The following is a 14,560-nucleotide window of genomic DNA, read 5'->3' as shown; positions in this document are numbered from 1 at the left end:
GGCTGAGACTTGAACTTGGGACTTTTGCCTTTCATGGGCAAGCACACTTCCCATAGACTCACGACCTGTCCTCACAGCTTTACTTCTGCCAGTTCCTCATCTCCTACTATCTGAAGCTCGCAGAAGCACTGCTGAAAAACTTGAAAGGCTGGAGAAAAGGATATTACATGGCTTGCCACAACTTGGGGGTGGTTCCTCAATGATATTTTCAGTCTGCAGCAAGGTGTGTGCTGTTACAAAACTTCTCGGGTACCTCAGTTGACAGAACACTTTCCTGTGAAAGGCGAAGGTCTCGAGTTCAAGTCTCAGTCCGGCATAAAGTTTTTAACTGGCCAGGAAATTTCATATTAGTGCACAATCCACTGCAGAAGCTCTTCTGCAAAAATTGGAGGACCAGACTCCTGAAAGAAAGGATATTGTGGAGACATGTCTTAACCACAGCCTGGGGGATGTTTTCAGAATGAAATTTTGACTCTGCAATGGAGTATGCACTGATATGAAACTTCCTGGCAGATAAAAATTCTGTGCCAGACTGAGACTCAACCCAGGACCTTTTGTCTTGACCTGGCACACAGTTTTAACCTGTCAGTAAGTTAAGTTCACGTATATAATGGGAAACAACACTCTTTCAATGTTTACTCTGCTGAAGAGTGAAAATTTCATTCCGAAAGCATTCCTAAGGCTGTGGCTAAGTCGTGTCTCCACAATATCCTTTCTTCTAGCAGTGCTAGTCCTGCAAGTTTTGCAGCAGACCTTCTGTGTGTTTTAGAAGGTAGGAGATGATGTATTGATGGAAATAAAGCTCAGAGGAAGGATCAAGAGTCATGTTTGGGTAACTTAGTTGCTAGAAAAATTGCTGATGAAGGCATAGGGTCCCCAGGTTGAATCATGGTTTGGCACAAAGTCTTAATCTACCAGAAACTTTCATATCAGTGCACACTCTGGTGCAGAGTGAAAATTTTGTTCTGCATACATAAACTACATTAAACAACCACCCTAATTCAGTGTACTTGAGAGAATCATAGTAATCTCCTCAGAGTTCATTTCCTGTGTCTAACAGCATGAATCTGTCATTAATATAACCATTTTGTGGATGTCTGTGCATCTCCAGGGCAAGATGGTGACCCATGAAATACTTACTTTGTGAAGCTGCCATGATTGCCATCCCATGCTGAAGACCTCTGCTAGAAAAATAAAACCATCAAAGAGTATCTGTACATAGATATTCAGCATGTTATGTTACTATTTTATTATTGCATAAATAATATTTGGTTGCCAGTATCATTCATCGGCAAGGAGACACAGTGATATGCATCACTCCTCTTAAGTAGTATGTATGAGTACAGATGCATACTCATTAGGTACCATAATTACTGACACTGTTAGGACATAGTGATTGAATTTGGTGGAACTGCTCATCCTATATTCTTCTAACTGCTTTGTTGTGCAGTTCCCATTCCTGTGTTACTTCCTGAAATGTGGTATTCATGTGTAGCTATGTGGTTCAGGGAGAAAGTGCCAGGCTATAGATGCAAAGATCTGGCATTGAATATCCAGCTGGCCCTAGATTTTTTTCTGGTACCTGTCACTTCTTTCAACTCTTTCATTGGGTTATTAATGACACCACCTAAAATTGGTGCATGTCTAGTAAAGCAATGTTGTGTTCAAGCCAACCTTGGATTGATGACAAACTTACATTTTCAATTATTTGTATATAAAGACTGAATGCTACTTTTTAAATAACAGACAGGTATGTAGAAAGCATGGTGAATTGCTAATCTTTTGAACAGAGTCTTTCTGGAAAGCTATTATAAACCAGGTGCACAGCTCACACATGCACAGCCATTTTCGGGTGGTGCCTCCTATTCAAGCCTAAATATGGAAGGAAATAGTGGCTGTATATACATGAGTTATGCGTGTTTTTATAGTACAGGGAACTTTTTGTGCATCATCAGTTTTTAATGAATATTGGTATGTTTGCCATGAGGTTTGTATTAGAAATAGTTATATTTTACTTTCAAAAGGGCTTGTCTTATTTCTCTGAAACATGTTAAATTTTGCTTTTTTGTGAATAAATCAATAGTTTATGGAATCAGATAAAAGTGTAAAACATCATGTACAAAAGGTGTAAGTTGTTCATCATGAAGGAGTATAACTGAGTGATGTGGATTTAAAATTGCATTTTTGCATTTTTACTTGCACTGAAAGTTTGTTCTTCAGGATTTATGTTAATACCTTGTTTCTTTTACAGTTCAGTATTCTGTGTAGAGCCATGCAAGTTTGATTTGGCTGCAAAAGAGCAAGAAATCCTTTTGCTGAAAGTTGAGTGTTCAGAGTATGTATATTTTGTAATACGATAATGTTTGACTTAGGATTAATGAATTTATCAATGTTATGAAAAGAATAGTTACTACTCACTATATAGTGGAGATGCTGAGTCACATTAAAGGACAAAAAGACTGTCAGAAAGTGAGCATTTGGCCAAAAAGGCCTTCATCAGAAACAGACAGCATACACACACACAATCACACAAATGCAACTCACACACACATGACCACATTCTCTGGCTGCTGAGGCCAGATAGGGGATGCTTTAGATTCATTTAGAAGTGGAAGTAGAATTTAAACAGACGAGATCACTGTTGTACAGCATTTATTGTGATGACTGATTTCAGCACACTATGCTGCCATCATCAGATCTGTAAAGCACGGCTCATGAGAGCTTGCTGTTTGGTACTGAATATGCTTGTTCAGCTTCAGATAGGGTCCTACTATCGAAACTAATTACCTTGGGGGTAGGCTCCCCATTGATGTCAATTGTTTCGAATAAACAATTGCCCAGCCCCTGTGGTGACATGTCTGTATCTTTGCTGTACAGAGACAGCATGAATATTTATTTATATGTGTAGGACATTTAAAGTACCTAACACTATCTACTTAAATTTCACAACAAGGTTAACTACTTCTGATAGCAGTAAACACTCTACCACCAACTGTATTTAATCTGTCCTTTCTGAATGCTACGAGGTGCATTCAAGTTCTAAGGCCTCCGATTTTTTTTCTAATTAACTACTCACCCGAAATCAATGAAACTGGCGTTACTTCTCGATGTAATCACCCTGCAGATGTACACATTTTTCACAACGCTGACGCCATGATTCCATGGCAGCGGCAAAGGCTTCTTTAGGAGTCTGTTTTGGACCACTCGAAAATTGCTGAGGCAATAGCAGCACGGCTGGTGAATGTGCGGCCACGGAGAGTGTCTTTCATTGTTGGAAAAAGCCAAAAGTCACTAGGAGCCAGGTCAGGTGAGTAGGGAGCATGAGGAATCACTTCAAAGTTGTTATCATGAAGAAACTGTTGCGTAACGTTAGCTCGATGTGCGGGTGCGTTCTCTTGGTGAAACAGCACATGCGCAGCCCTTCCCGGACGTTTTTGTTGCAGTGCAGGAAGGAATTTGTTTTTCAAAACATTTTAGTAGGATGCACCTGTTACCGTAGTGCCCTTTGGAACGCAATGGGTAAGGATTACGCCCTCGCTGTCCCAGAACATGGACACCATCATTTTTTCACCACTGGCGGTTACCCAAAATTTTTTTGGTGGCAGTGAATCTGTGTGCTTCCATTGAGCTGACTGGCGCTTTGTTTCTGGATTGAAAAATGGCATCCACGTCTCATCCATTGTCACAACTGACGAAAAGAAAGTCCCACTCATGCTGTCATTGCGCGTCAACATTGCTTGGCAACATGCCACACAGGCAGCCATGTGGGTGTCCGTCAGCATTCGTGGCACCCACCTGGATGACACTTTTCGCATTTTCAGGTCGTCATACAGGATTGTGTGCACAGAACCCACAGAAATGCCAACTCTGGAGGCGATCTGTTCAACAGTCATTCGGCGATCCCCCAAAACAATTCTCTCCACTTTCTCGATCATGTCGTCAGACCGGCTTGTGCGAGCCTGAGGTTGTTTCGGTTTGTTGTCACACAATGTTCTGCCTTCATTAAACTGTCGCACCCACGAACGCACTTTTGACACATCCATAACTCCATCACTACGTCTCCTTCAACTGTCGATGAATTTCAGTTGGTTTCACACCACGCAAATTCAGAAAACGAATGATTGCATGCTGTTCAAGTAAGGAAAACGTCGCCATTTTAAGTATTTAAAACGGTTCTCATTCTCGCTGCTGGCGGTAAAATTCCATCTGCCATACAGTGCTGCCATCTCTGGGACGTATTGACAATGAAGGCGGCCTCATTTTGAAACAATGCGCATGTTTCTATCTCTTTCCACTCCAGAGAAAAAAAAATCGGAGGCCTTAGAACTTGAATGCACCTCATATTTGACGCATTGTAAAAATTTCAGCTCAACTTATTCCATGCTTTAATGAAGTTTGTTGACCTATAAAGATATGAGATTCAGTGCTTCCATTATTAGTGCTCATAGCTCTGGTTCTTTCCCAACACAGGTACAAGAATTTACAACTACAGTACTAAGTGTCATTAGGTCTACTGTCCTGTATTTACTGTGAACACATTCAGACTGATGTCCTTTCTGCATTTTTCCTAGACCTTCTAACATAATAAATCATGCAGTCCCCTCCACACAGCCCCTGCTATCTATGTAGCTGCTTCCTGTGTGTAGTTGACCCCTGGCCTATTAAGTGGAACCTGGAAACCATCACCCTATGATGCAAGTTTAGGAATCTGTAGCCTTTATCCTCCACTCAGCTCTGTAACAAAGGACCACAGTTCTGTTGATGATGCTACAGATAGTGAGGTCTGCCTTCATCTCCGAAGCAAGAATGGCAATCTGCAGCACTTCTGCTAGCTGCCTGAAACCTGAGTGAATCTCTTGCGATCCAAAGTGATACACATTGTTAGTTCCAACATGAGTCACCACCTGCAGGTGGCTGGACCCTGTACCCTTCATGGCATCTGGAAACACTCATTCCTCATCTGAAATATCTCCTCATGGTATGCACAACAGAGTGCACAGTGGATTCCCTCCCCTCCTTGGCAGCCGTAACCTAAGGATCCCCATTACATGCCTAACATTAGAGCTTACAGCTACCAGTAATCCCACCATCTGTGAATGCCCAGGCATCACGGGCCAAGAGACTTTCTCTGGAACAGGTTGAGAAACTGAACCTGGCTCAGAGACTTCATCAACCAGCAATAATAGCACCTAAAACCTGTTCATCAGATGAAATAGGGAGGCCTTCCAGTTGGTCTCTTGGGAGAAATTAAACTAGTTTCATGGGCTAAATTACCGAAACCCTCTGTAGAAAAATTCCCATAAAAGAAGCCATGTCACTTATAATAATAGATATAGAAATTCTCCTTGGAAGAGTGCATGAATCTTACAGACTTATGAAGCTATAACTGGATATTAACCTTTTAAGTAGTTATAGGAAACATCGTAACTTTCAGTATTTATTCTCTTGATACCTATGCAAAAACATTTTCTATAATTTCTTATATTTTTTGAGAAAGACATAGCATGTACATGTGATAAATGAGCATTGTAAAAGTATATTTTTGTTATTGCTCATCTGGGCAGAGATTTTCCTGTCTCCAGCCAGCTGGACCCTGCTACTCAAAGTGACTATTCATGATATTTGACCATGAAAGTAATTAGACAAATTTATGTTCTTTAGTATTTATTTAACACTAGATACATTATATACAGAGTATCACTAAAGTATGACACAAGAAAAGCAGTTTCAGTCATCAATATTTCTGAAATCAGATGAACTGTCATTTTGTGCTTCAGGTACACACAGGTCAGTATTTATGGTAATGTCAAGGTCTTCCTTGTCTAAACAGTCCACTATGTCACTCAAATCACTGCCCTCCTGTATTACTTTTAGCAGTTGTCTTTTGATATCAGCTTCCGTAAGTGGTCTATTCATGCCTGCATTAGGTGGGAGAAAAAAATAAATAAATAGAAATAAAAAACTGTGAACTTCTAAAGCTAATTAAAAATTAATATTTATGAAGGAACTATGGTAATTTCCAATAAACAGGTAATTTTATACATATCACAAAGTAATGAGGAGCACAGGCATCTTTTAGAGTAGATACTGTACTCAGAGAAATTAGCCAGGGATCAAAAATGAACAAAGCTGTGACCATCTGTCCAGCCAGCTGGACTTCATTGTTTACTCTTGGAAATAAGTAATAAGTAATAGTGTTATGTTATTACAGAAACTGGAACCTAATTTTTGTTTACTACAGAGACTGTGTAGCATCGCAAGTTGTTTCCGAGCGAACATTTGTTTTAGGATGGCTTGCTGCATGTAACTTTGGGAGCTGACATCTAGAGTCCTAACTGAGAGACACACAGGCCTGGCATGGGAAAGCTATTCAGGGTCTCTTACTGGATGTGTAGGTTCACCACCTATAAGAACATAAATAAATCATATTAAATATTATTTAATCATTTTCAAAATTGGTGCACTACCTTTTGTTATTCAGGAGATATTGTATAAAAATTTCAACATTGTAACTATCATAGTTTTGGAGATAAAAAAATTACTGAAAAGTAAAAAAACTGACACTTAGAGAATTAAATTCAGTTAAGAAATATGATAGTTTATCTTTTGGTATAACTGGATAACATAAACTGAACTCTCAGTGTGCAGAATTAATTGAGATTTTCATATTAAAACTTTAATTATTTTTCGTTTTTATAATATAAAAATCAGACAAAGTTATTATTTGTGTCTAATATGGTTGTGGGAGTAAATGTGCGTAAATGAGAGTGTGTAAGTGGGACATTTCTTTAATTTCAATGTTGCATTATATACCATCTTAAGTAACCTGCAAGAGTTACACAGGCCTGTCGTGAGAAAATGATCCTAAGGGATTTACTCACTTGGTTGATGATGTATGCCTAGGTGTGTTTGCTGTTGTAACAGAGCAGCCAGAAAGTCAGCTGGAGTAAAAACTATTTCTAAAGGATATTTCCAGAATTGATGTCATTTTGTTTTCGTTTATTAAACATTACTTTCATATTTGCATGTCCGATTGACGCAAATGTGTCTGTGTATAAGAATTGATGCAGGGCAATTTTGGAATAAGTATGATCATGAGCGAGCATTCTGATTGGCAGTGAGTATGGTCAGCCAATCAGAATTGAGATGGTTCCCACTCATTACCTGATAGTTATACTGGGAGTGAGGCTGGAAGAAGGGGGTCGCTTGCTAGCTTTGAATGCGGACAGTCATGTTACTAGAGTGAGTCAAAATAATGTGTAAAATGAAGAAATATTTGGCTTCTTGTGTCCAGATTGCTTGGCCATATAACTGTTGCATTTATGGACAGTTTAGTGAAGTTTGCAAGTTTTGGAATTGTTTTTTTGGAAAGATATTTGTGTGTGAAAATTTGGCCTTCATAGTATCCATGTGGCATGTTTCAGTATTCAACCATGCAGCATTTTAGGTGAGCAATTTCTTTTTTAGAAATCCACAAGAAGGACTGAATGTAATAACTCAAATTAGCGGTGAAATTTATGACTGTGAAAATGTTGTTTAATTCAGGTCGGGTCTGGACAGATTTCTGGTTGCTGTGCATATGAAATGTGTGTATGAATTGTGAACTGGAAGAAAATAGCCAACAGTTTAAATATGGACTGAATATTACTGTTTCTTTGGCTATAAGGACAAAATAAGCATTTTTGTATGGAAATTTCAGACATCATTTCCCAGAAGCTAATCCATTTTCTTACTGCCTGATAAAATTGAGTGACAGTTTTTCTACAGATCTTTCTTTCATTACTAGAGTTGCATGGCCTCAGTAATTGTTGATATTAGATGGTGTTTTTTATCAACACTGCTTTTACATCATGTTGTAAATATCTATGTTGCCGAGTGAAGGGAGACTGAGCAGATGCCATTCTGAGTTAGGTGAATTTTAATGTGCAGCCTGCAAAGAGAGCAAACCCCTGCCCCACCGCAATTGGTGTATCAGCCGGGAAAAGTGTCCATTGAACTCATGAAGTTTTCACACGCATGTGTAAAAGGAACTATATAGGACAATAGACACTTGTGCAAATGAACTTTCATTAAGAATTGGCGGCCAGTGGAACAAGGTGGCAGGCTACGTTGGTGAGCACGGAACTTCGAGAGACAGCATTGCAGCTGCAGCTGACCAGCATCTGGAGCAGTTGGAGCCATGGCAGAAGCGGTGGCCTGTAATCTGGTCAGACATAAGCGGAGCTCAGAAGATGGACCCGCTGCGCAGTCAGCCAGACGAGGCCAAAGATAAGTAGTGTTTACTTAAATTGTGTGAGTGTGCGAAGAAACTTTGCGGAATGGCTGAAAGGAATCAGGAAATAGTAGATGAGAAATTGAAGGTAGATTTAGGTAATGTAAATTATGAAGATGATTCAATGATAGGTAATTTCAGTTTTGATGTATCACGAACAGAGGACAGTGGTTTACCTGAGTCAATATTGTCTAACTGTGGTGTACATAATGAACTGAGAGTGGTGGAAGCCGATGCTAAATATATACCTGTTACTGTTAAAGAAATGAAAAAAGAACTAGTGTCAGGGGCTTGTGAACCAAAGGATAGTGTTTCAGATTCTCAAACATATGAAGGAGATGGATATAGATATTAAATCTTCAGTAAGTTCTGATATTCACACAAAAATTATTAAAATAGCTAATGATATTGATGCTAAAATGAATAATTTAACTATGGATATGGATACCAAAATGAATAAATTAGGTTTGGAAATAAATGTGTTACACACTGAAGTTGATCAGGGGTTTACTAACTTGTCAACAGAAATGGGAGCTGAAATGGAGGATAAAATTTCGAATTTGAGATAGTCTTGGAAAAATGACCTGACTTTGTTCAGTAACAATGTTAAAAGTGACATTAATGAGGTCACACAAGAATGTAATATTGCTATTGTGACAGTGAAAAGTGAACTAACTATACAGATTGAGCAAGTTGCTGAGGACAACCAACAGTCAAAGTAGCAGTTATGTTTAGAATTAGTCATAATTAATGAACAGTTCTATCTTGTAGAAAAGCACTGTGAGGAAAGTCATACGATGTTAGAAAGTCAAATCAAAGATGGAAAAGATGTATGTGCGAAGTTTGGCATGCAAATAGCAAGTCAAATTACAAACACTGAAACTAACCTCCAACAGTTTAGTACAGATGTGAATGAGCAATTCTTTGAGCATGAAAGTAGACTAACAAAAGTAGAGCAAAAGGCTAACAACCATAGTGGCTGTAAAGTATCTAACAATGTTGTAGATTCATCTAAAATTGCCCATGTTACTCATCACCAGTTTTTATGATTTGATCTCAGTAAAAATGTTCACCTTAACGAATATTGGAGTGATTTAGATGAGGTTTTGCCAGAAGTGTGGAGTGATAAGCAGAATATTGGATTCATTACTTCAAATTTGATGGGAGAGGCAAGAATTTGAGGAAACTTGGCCGCAGATAAAAAAGATAAATTAGCAGAATTTAAGCAAGCCTTTTTTGAAGAGTATTGGGGAAAACGGAAACAAATGCAGGTTTTAAATAAATTTTGGTCAGGGGAAAAGTGTGATCCAAAGAGAGAGGGCATTAAAAGATTTGTACAGAAATGGGTAACTACTTTGTCATATTTAAATGCCAAGATTGAAGCAGAACAAATTATCATGGGAATTGAAAACAAGTTACCATTGTATTGGAGGAACAAGATAATATCGGCATCCAGGGATGACATTGACCAGTTTATCCATTATTTGGAAAGGGTGGAAAAAATTTTAAAAGAGGAAGAAAGTACTAGGAGAGATTTTAGGTCTCCTGTTAGACCAAATGACAACAGAGCTGAAGTAAATGTAAACAGAATAGGCATACAGCGTACGAACAGTTATAGAGGCAGATACAGGGGGAGAGGGGGCTCTGTTGGAAATAGATTCAATGACCAAGTACAATACTTTGATTGCTGTCAGCTGCAGTCTAATGACATAATGGGTAGGCCCAGCCTGACAGGTGAAGGAAACATCAGAGGCAGTGACGTCAAACAGGAGGGAAACTGAAAGCAGTCTGTAATGGCGCTAGCATTTACAGACTGAAATCACGTAAGTTAAACCCACTAGCGACACTCTTTGTAAAGAAGGCACCAAATAAATAGTGGGTGGTGGTGGGGGGGGGGGGGGAGGGGAGTATTATAGAAAACAATGGGACAGGGGAGAGTGGCAGTATAACAAAGTTTGTTTAATTAGGAAATGAAGTAGCATCTTGTGAAAGGGCAAGTCAAAATAGAGACCGTAGGAACCATGTTAGTGAGGAACCAGGTACAGAAAGCGAAGATTTAGATCAGGAGGTGTGGGAGAATCAGCACTGCAAAACAGATGAGAGGCCTACCAGAGATGATGGAAGTAGCATTATTATCGGGGAAACTGTTGTGGAGGTACCCAAGGAAGAATATAATAGAGCAGAGGAGATTGTATATAGGTTGAATGAAGTAATTTCAAATAGTGAGGAAGAAGGGTCAGAAGAAGAGGAAGAAGTAAATGATTTTGAAAATTCTGACAACACCTTGGAGAGGGTTGGGGTATTAGAGGTTATTAAAGAGGGTGAGAAGCTAGAGAAATATTTTGATTTATCAATAGTGCCCCTCCTAATGAAGTGAAAGAGGACCCAGTTAAGGTATGTGTAATTTCCACAGAACTAGATGAACCTGAGTCTGTAGTCAGAAAAGAATGTATTGGACAACCTATAATTGAGGTGACAGTGTTTGAAGAAAAGTTTCCTTGTCTAATTGATACTGGTTCTGAAGTTTGTATAGTGTCCCAGAATTTTGTGAATGCTCCCCCTAAAAGTAAGAAAATTGTTATAATGCTTGTGAGTGGGCTGAAAATTGTGGTGGCCTCTGGGAAAAGTAAGAAGATTGTTAAACAGCAAATATTGCTACCAATCATAGTAAGTGGAATACAAATAGAATTAAATTTTTTGATTACTAGTGGACTCAGTGTTGAAATGTTGGTAATGAGGTGTCTAAGCTAGGGCACAATCACCAATTTGTCTATTAAAGCTTTCTTGTATGAACGTATGTGGGTTCCAGTGTAAGCAGTCAGAATCTTATACGATCTGCAACGGGCGAGCTGTGTTCTGTAGACGTGTGTCAAGACTATATGGTGTGACTGTAGGGTGTGAAAGTAGCGGAGAGGCACTTACAGAGTAGTTACATTCTCTGGAATTATAAAAATTAATAACTGATCTAGAAATAGCCTGAGGAACTTCATATTAGGTACATAACGTTCTAAGTCAATAACTGTTTTTATATGTTAATAGTTCACCAACTATGACTATATGAAAAGATATGATAACACCTTCAGTGTTTTGATTCAAATTTGGAAAGTTCTCATTTTAGAAAATCTTTCATAATTTTGCTGTAGTTCTGTATAGGAACTTGCAAGTGTTTCAGCTTTGTATCATGGGAATAAATCCACCAGTGGTTCCCCTACTAGTGGATGACAGTTGTCCAAGCATGTTTGAATAAAGTTTATTTCATTTTATTTGTTTAACAAGAGAGTTCTGAGTTGCTTATTTTAATGACATCAATGAGCTGAGAGCAGTGCTTGGTTCTTGCTAGATTTTGGCACGAGGCACGTCCTGAAAGTCACTTGTGATTGGCCATAATTCTGTACAGCCAATAAGAAGTGAGATGGTTTGCCACCTAACACATTAGATAGAGGTGCTTGTAGAGGCAGAGAGAAGAAGGAAGTGGTGGACTAGCTTTCGAGGGAGCCAGTCATGCTGAAAGTGTCCAAACGCATTATGTGTGAAATGAAGTGATATTGAGACTCCCATGTTTCGGTACAGTGATAAAGGTAGCTGGTGTTTACCATTAACTATTTGTGAAATTTTAAGAGTCGAGAGATATTTTTTTCTGGAGAAAATCGCGCGTATAAACTTTGAACTAAAAGCATGGCAGTACTAAGTAAATTTTTTTTACTGAGTATTTATGGTGACCAAAAACTGTATTTATAGACAACCACTGAATGCCAAGTGCAAAAGTAAATAGCAGTTTATTGACTGTGCTAGTCTTGTAAATGATTTCGGAATTGGGTAGGAAACGTTCTGGCTGTTTGAGTGTGACGAGGACTGTGAACAGAAAGTTTAATGATTTAAATGTATGTGGGCTGATGATCTTGCTTAATAGCAATAAAAAATCCTAATGCAAGTTTAAAAGGACCTTTGAACTTAGAAATTCGAACAGCAACCAATTTTTGATTTATTCTTTAGAGTTCACAAGACTATTTTCAGCTTTTTGTACTGATAGCGGCCTCCGACGTGTAGTTTTGAAATCTCAGTTTCTTCAACACTGCTTTTCTGAGATCTCTTAAGTCTATGCACTCAGGAGTTATTTGTGCAGATCTTCAGCAGTATTGAGGTAGGTGGAATGTGCGAAAGAGCATGTTATGTCACAGTAGGTGTTGATTTCTTACACAAATATGAAGGGTGGGTTAATTTAGGGACAGATGATATGATTATTAGAGTACATGAAAAATCTGTAGTTATTCCATTCATTGGAAAAAGACGAAGTGTAAACGAAGAACACAATGACATTCCAATACGATACTGGAGGGTGGCTATTTTACTCGAAGGCTTTAATGAATAGGACATAATAAAGGAAGTGGATCCTTCTGAGATAGATAATGTCAGGTTTAGGATCGATGAAAAATTAGAAGAAATAACGGATTTGACTGACGTACAAAAGGATGATTTGAGAAAAATTTTGAACAATCATTGTGAAGTGTTTCAGACCTACTGGGACTAGTTCAGAATTATGAGAGCTATTTGACTGTAAAAGAGGATGCACATTTTTTCCAAAGCCATTTGCTGTTCCGGAAGTACATAAAGAGGCAGTTCGAGATATGATTCATGAAATGCTTGAATGGGAGTCATAGAGATGGCAATTAGTGTATATATAACCCATTGGTTGTAGTACCTAAGGAGGATGGTTCCATTAGGCTTGTTTTGGATGCCTGAGTGTTAAATAAAATTATATTGCCAGAAAGAGCTAGGCCTGAGAACATAGAAGAATTATTAAAAAAATTTAAAAGTGCTAAATTTTTTACGTCCATTGATGTAACGTGTGGTAACTGGAACCTACCTTTGGCAAAAGAATCTCGAAAATACACAGATTTCCGGTTTTAGGGGAGATGTTATCAGTATAAGGTTGTGCCCTTTGGATTAAACATTTGCATTTGGGCATTTGTTAGGGCAATGTCCCGGGTTCTAGGAGACCAACTGGTTAGGAGAATTAGTGTTTATGTGGACGATGTATTAATCTCAACTCCTACTTGGCAAGAGCACTGTATGTTGTTAGACAAAGTATTAGATGCAATTAAAAAAGGGGGAATGAAACTGAAACTGGACAAAACAGAATTTGTGAAGGAAGAAATTAAATTTCTGGGACATATTGTCAGTGGCAATGGGATCATGACTGATCCAGAAAAGATAAAAGCCGTTAGAGATTATGCAGCACTGACCACGAGAAAAAGAGTTAAAAGGTATGTTTGGCCTTTTTGGATTTTACTGAAAATTTGTACCTGGTCAGTTATTTAATGCACCTTGTCTGAGGGAACTCTTAAAGAAAAATATATCCTATAAGTGGACTAATTAGTTCAAATGGTTCAAATGTCTCTTAGCACTATGGGACTTAACATCTGAGGTCATAAGTACCCTAAGACTTAGAACTACTTAAACCTAACTAACCTAACGACATCACACACATCCATGCCCGAGGCAGGATTCGAACCTGCAACCATGGGAGCAGCACTGTTCTGAACAGAAGTGCCTAGAACAGCTCAGCCACAGTGGCCAGTGACTAATGAGTGTCAAACGACATTTGAAGAACTCAAAGAGGCACTGGTGAATAGTCAGATTTTAAACCATTGATCTGATGCCTGTGTTTATGGTTTGGGGGTTGAATTATTTTGAATTGAAACAGTAAGAGAAAATTAGGCTTTTGCTAGTCAGTCATTGCAACAAGCTGAAAACAATTACAGCATTTCAGAGTTAGAAGCATTAGCAATCATTTTTGGTTTACAGAAATTTGAACAATACCTGTTGGGCCCTAAAGTTTTAGTTTTCAGTGACCATAGCGCATTAACTCACCTACAGATGTGCCAGCTTAAACACAGCATCCATGCCCGAGGCAGGATTCGAACCTGCAACCATGGGAGCAGCACTGCTCTGAACAGAAGTGCCTAGAACAGCTCAGCCACAGTGGCCAGTGACTAATGAGTGTCAAAGGACATTTGAAGAACTCAAAGAGGCACTGGTGAATAGTCAGATTTTAAACCATTGATCTGATGCCTGTGTTTATGGTTTGGGGGTTGAATTATTTTGAATTGAAACAGTAAGAGAAAATTAGGCTTTTGCTAGTCAGTCATTGCAACAAGCTGAAAACAATTACAGCATTTCAGAGTTAGAAGCATTAGCAATCATTTTTGGTTTACAGAAATTTGAACAATACCTGTTGGGCCCTAAAGTTTTAGTTTTCAGTGACCATAGCGCATTAACTCACCTACA

The 14,560-nt window shown here is 38.6% G+C and overlaps 1 protein-coding gene across 1 annotated transcript in view; it reads left to right on the top strand.

Annotated features, from left to right (window-relative positions):
* Positions 1 to 14,560, top strand: part of LOC126188406 (hydrocephalus-inducing protein-like) — a 78,230-nt gene that overhangs the window by 36,537 nt on the left and 27,133 nt on the right. The window contains exon 6 of the mRNA XM_049930008.1: positions 2,252 to 2,335. Coding sequence (XP_049785965.1) covers positions 2,252 to 2,335 — 84 coding nt within the window. The remainder of the gene's footprint in view (positions 1 to 2,251; positions 2,336 to 14,560) is intronic.

This window comes from Schistocerca cancellata, chromosome 5 (assembly GCF_023864275.1).
Source record: "Schistocerca cancellata isolate TAMUIC-IGC-003103 chromosome 5, iqSchCanc2.1, whole genome shotgun sequence".
NCBI lineage: Eukaryota > Metazoa > Arthropoda > Insecta > Orthoptera > Acrididae > Schistocerca > Schistocerca cancellata.
Note: the sequence above shows the minus strand (reverse complement) of the source record. Positions and strands in the feature narration are given on the sequence as shown.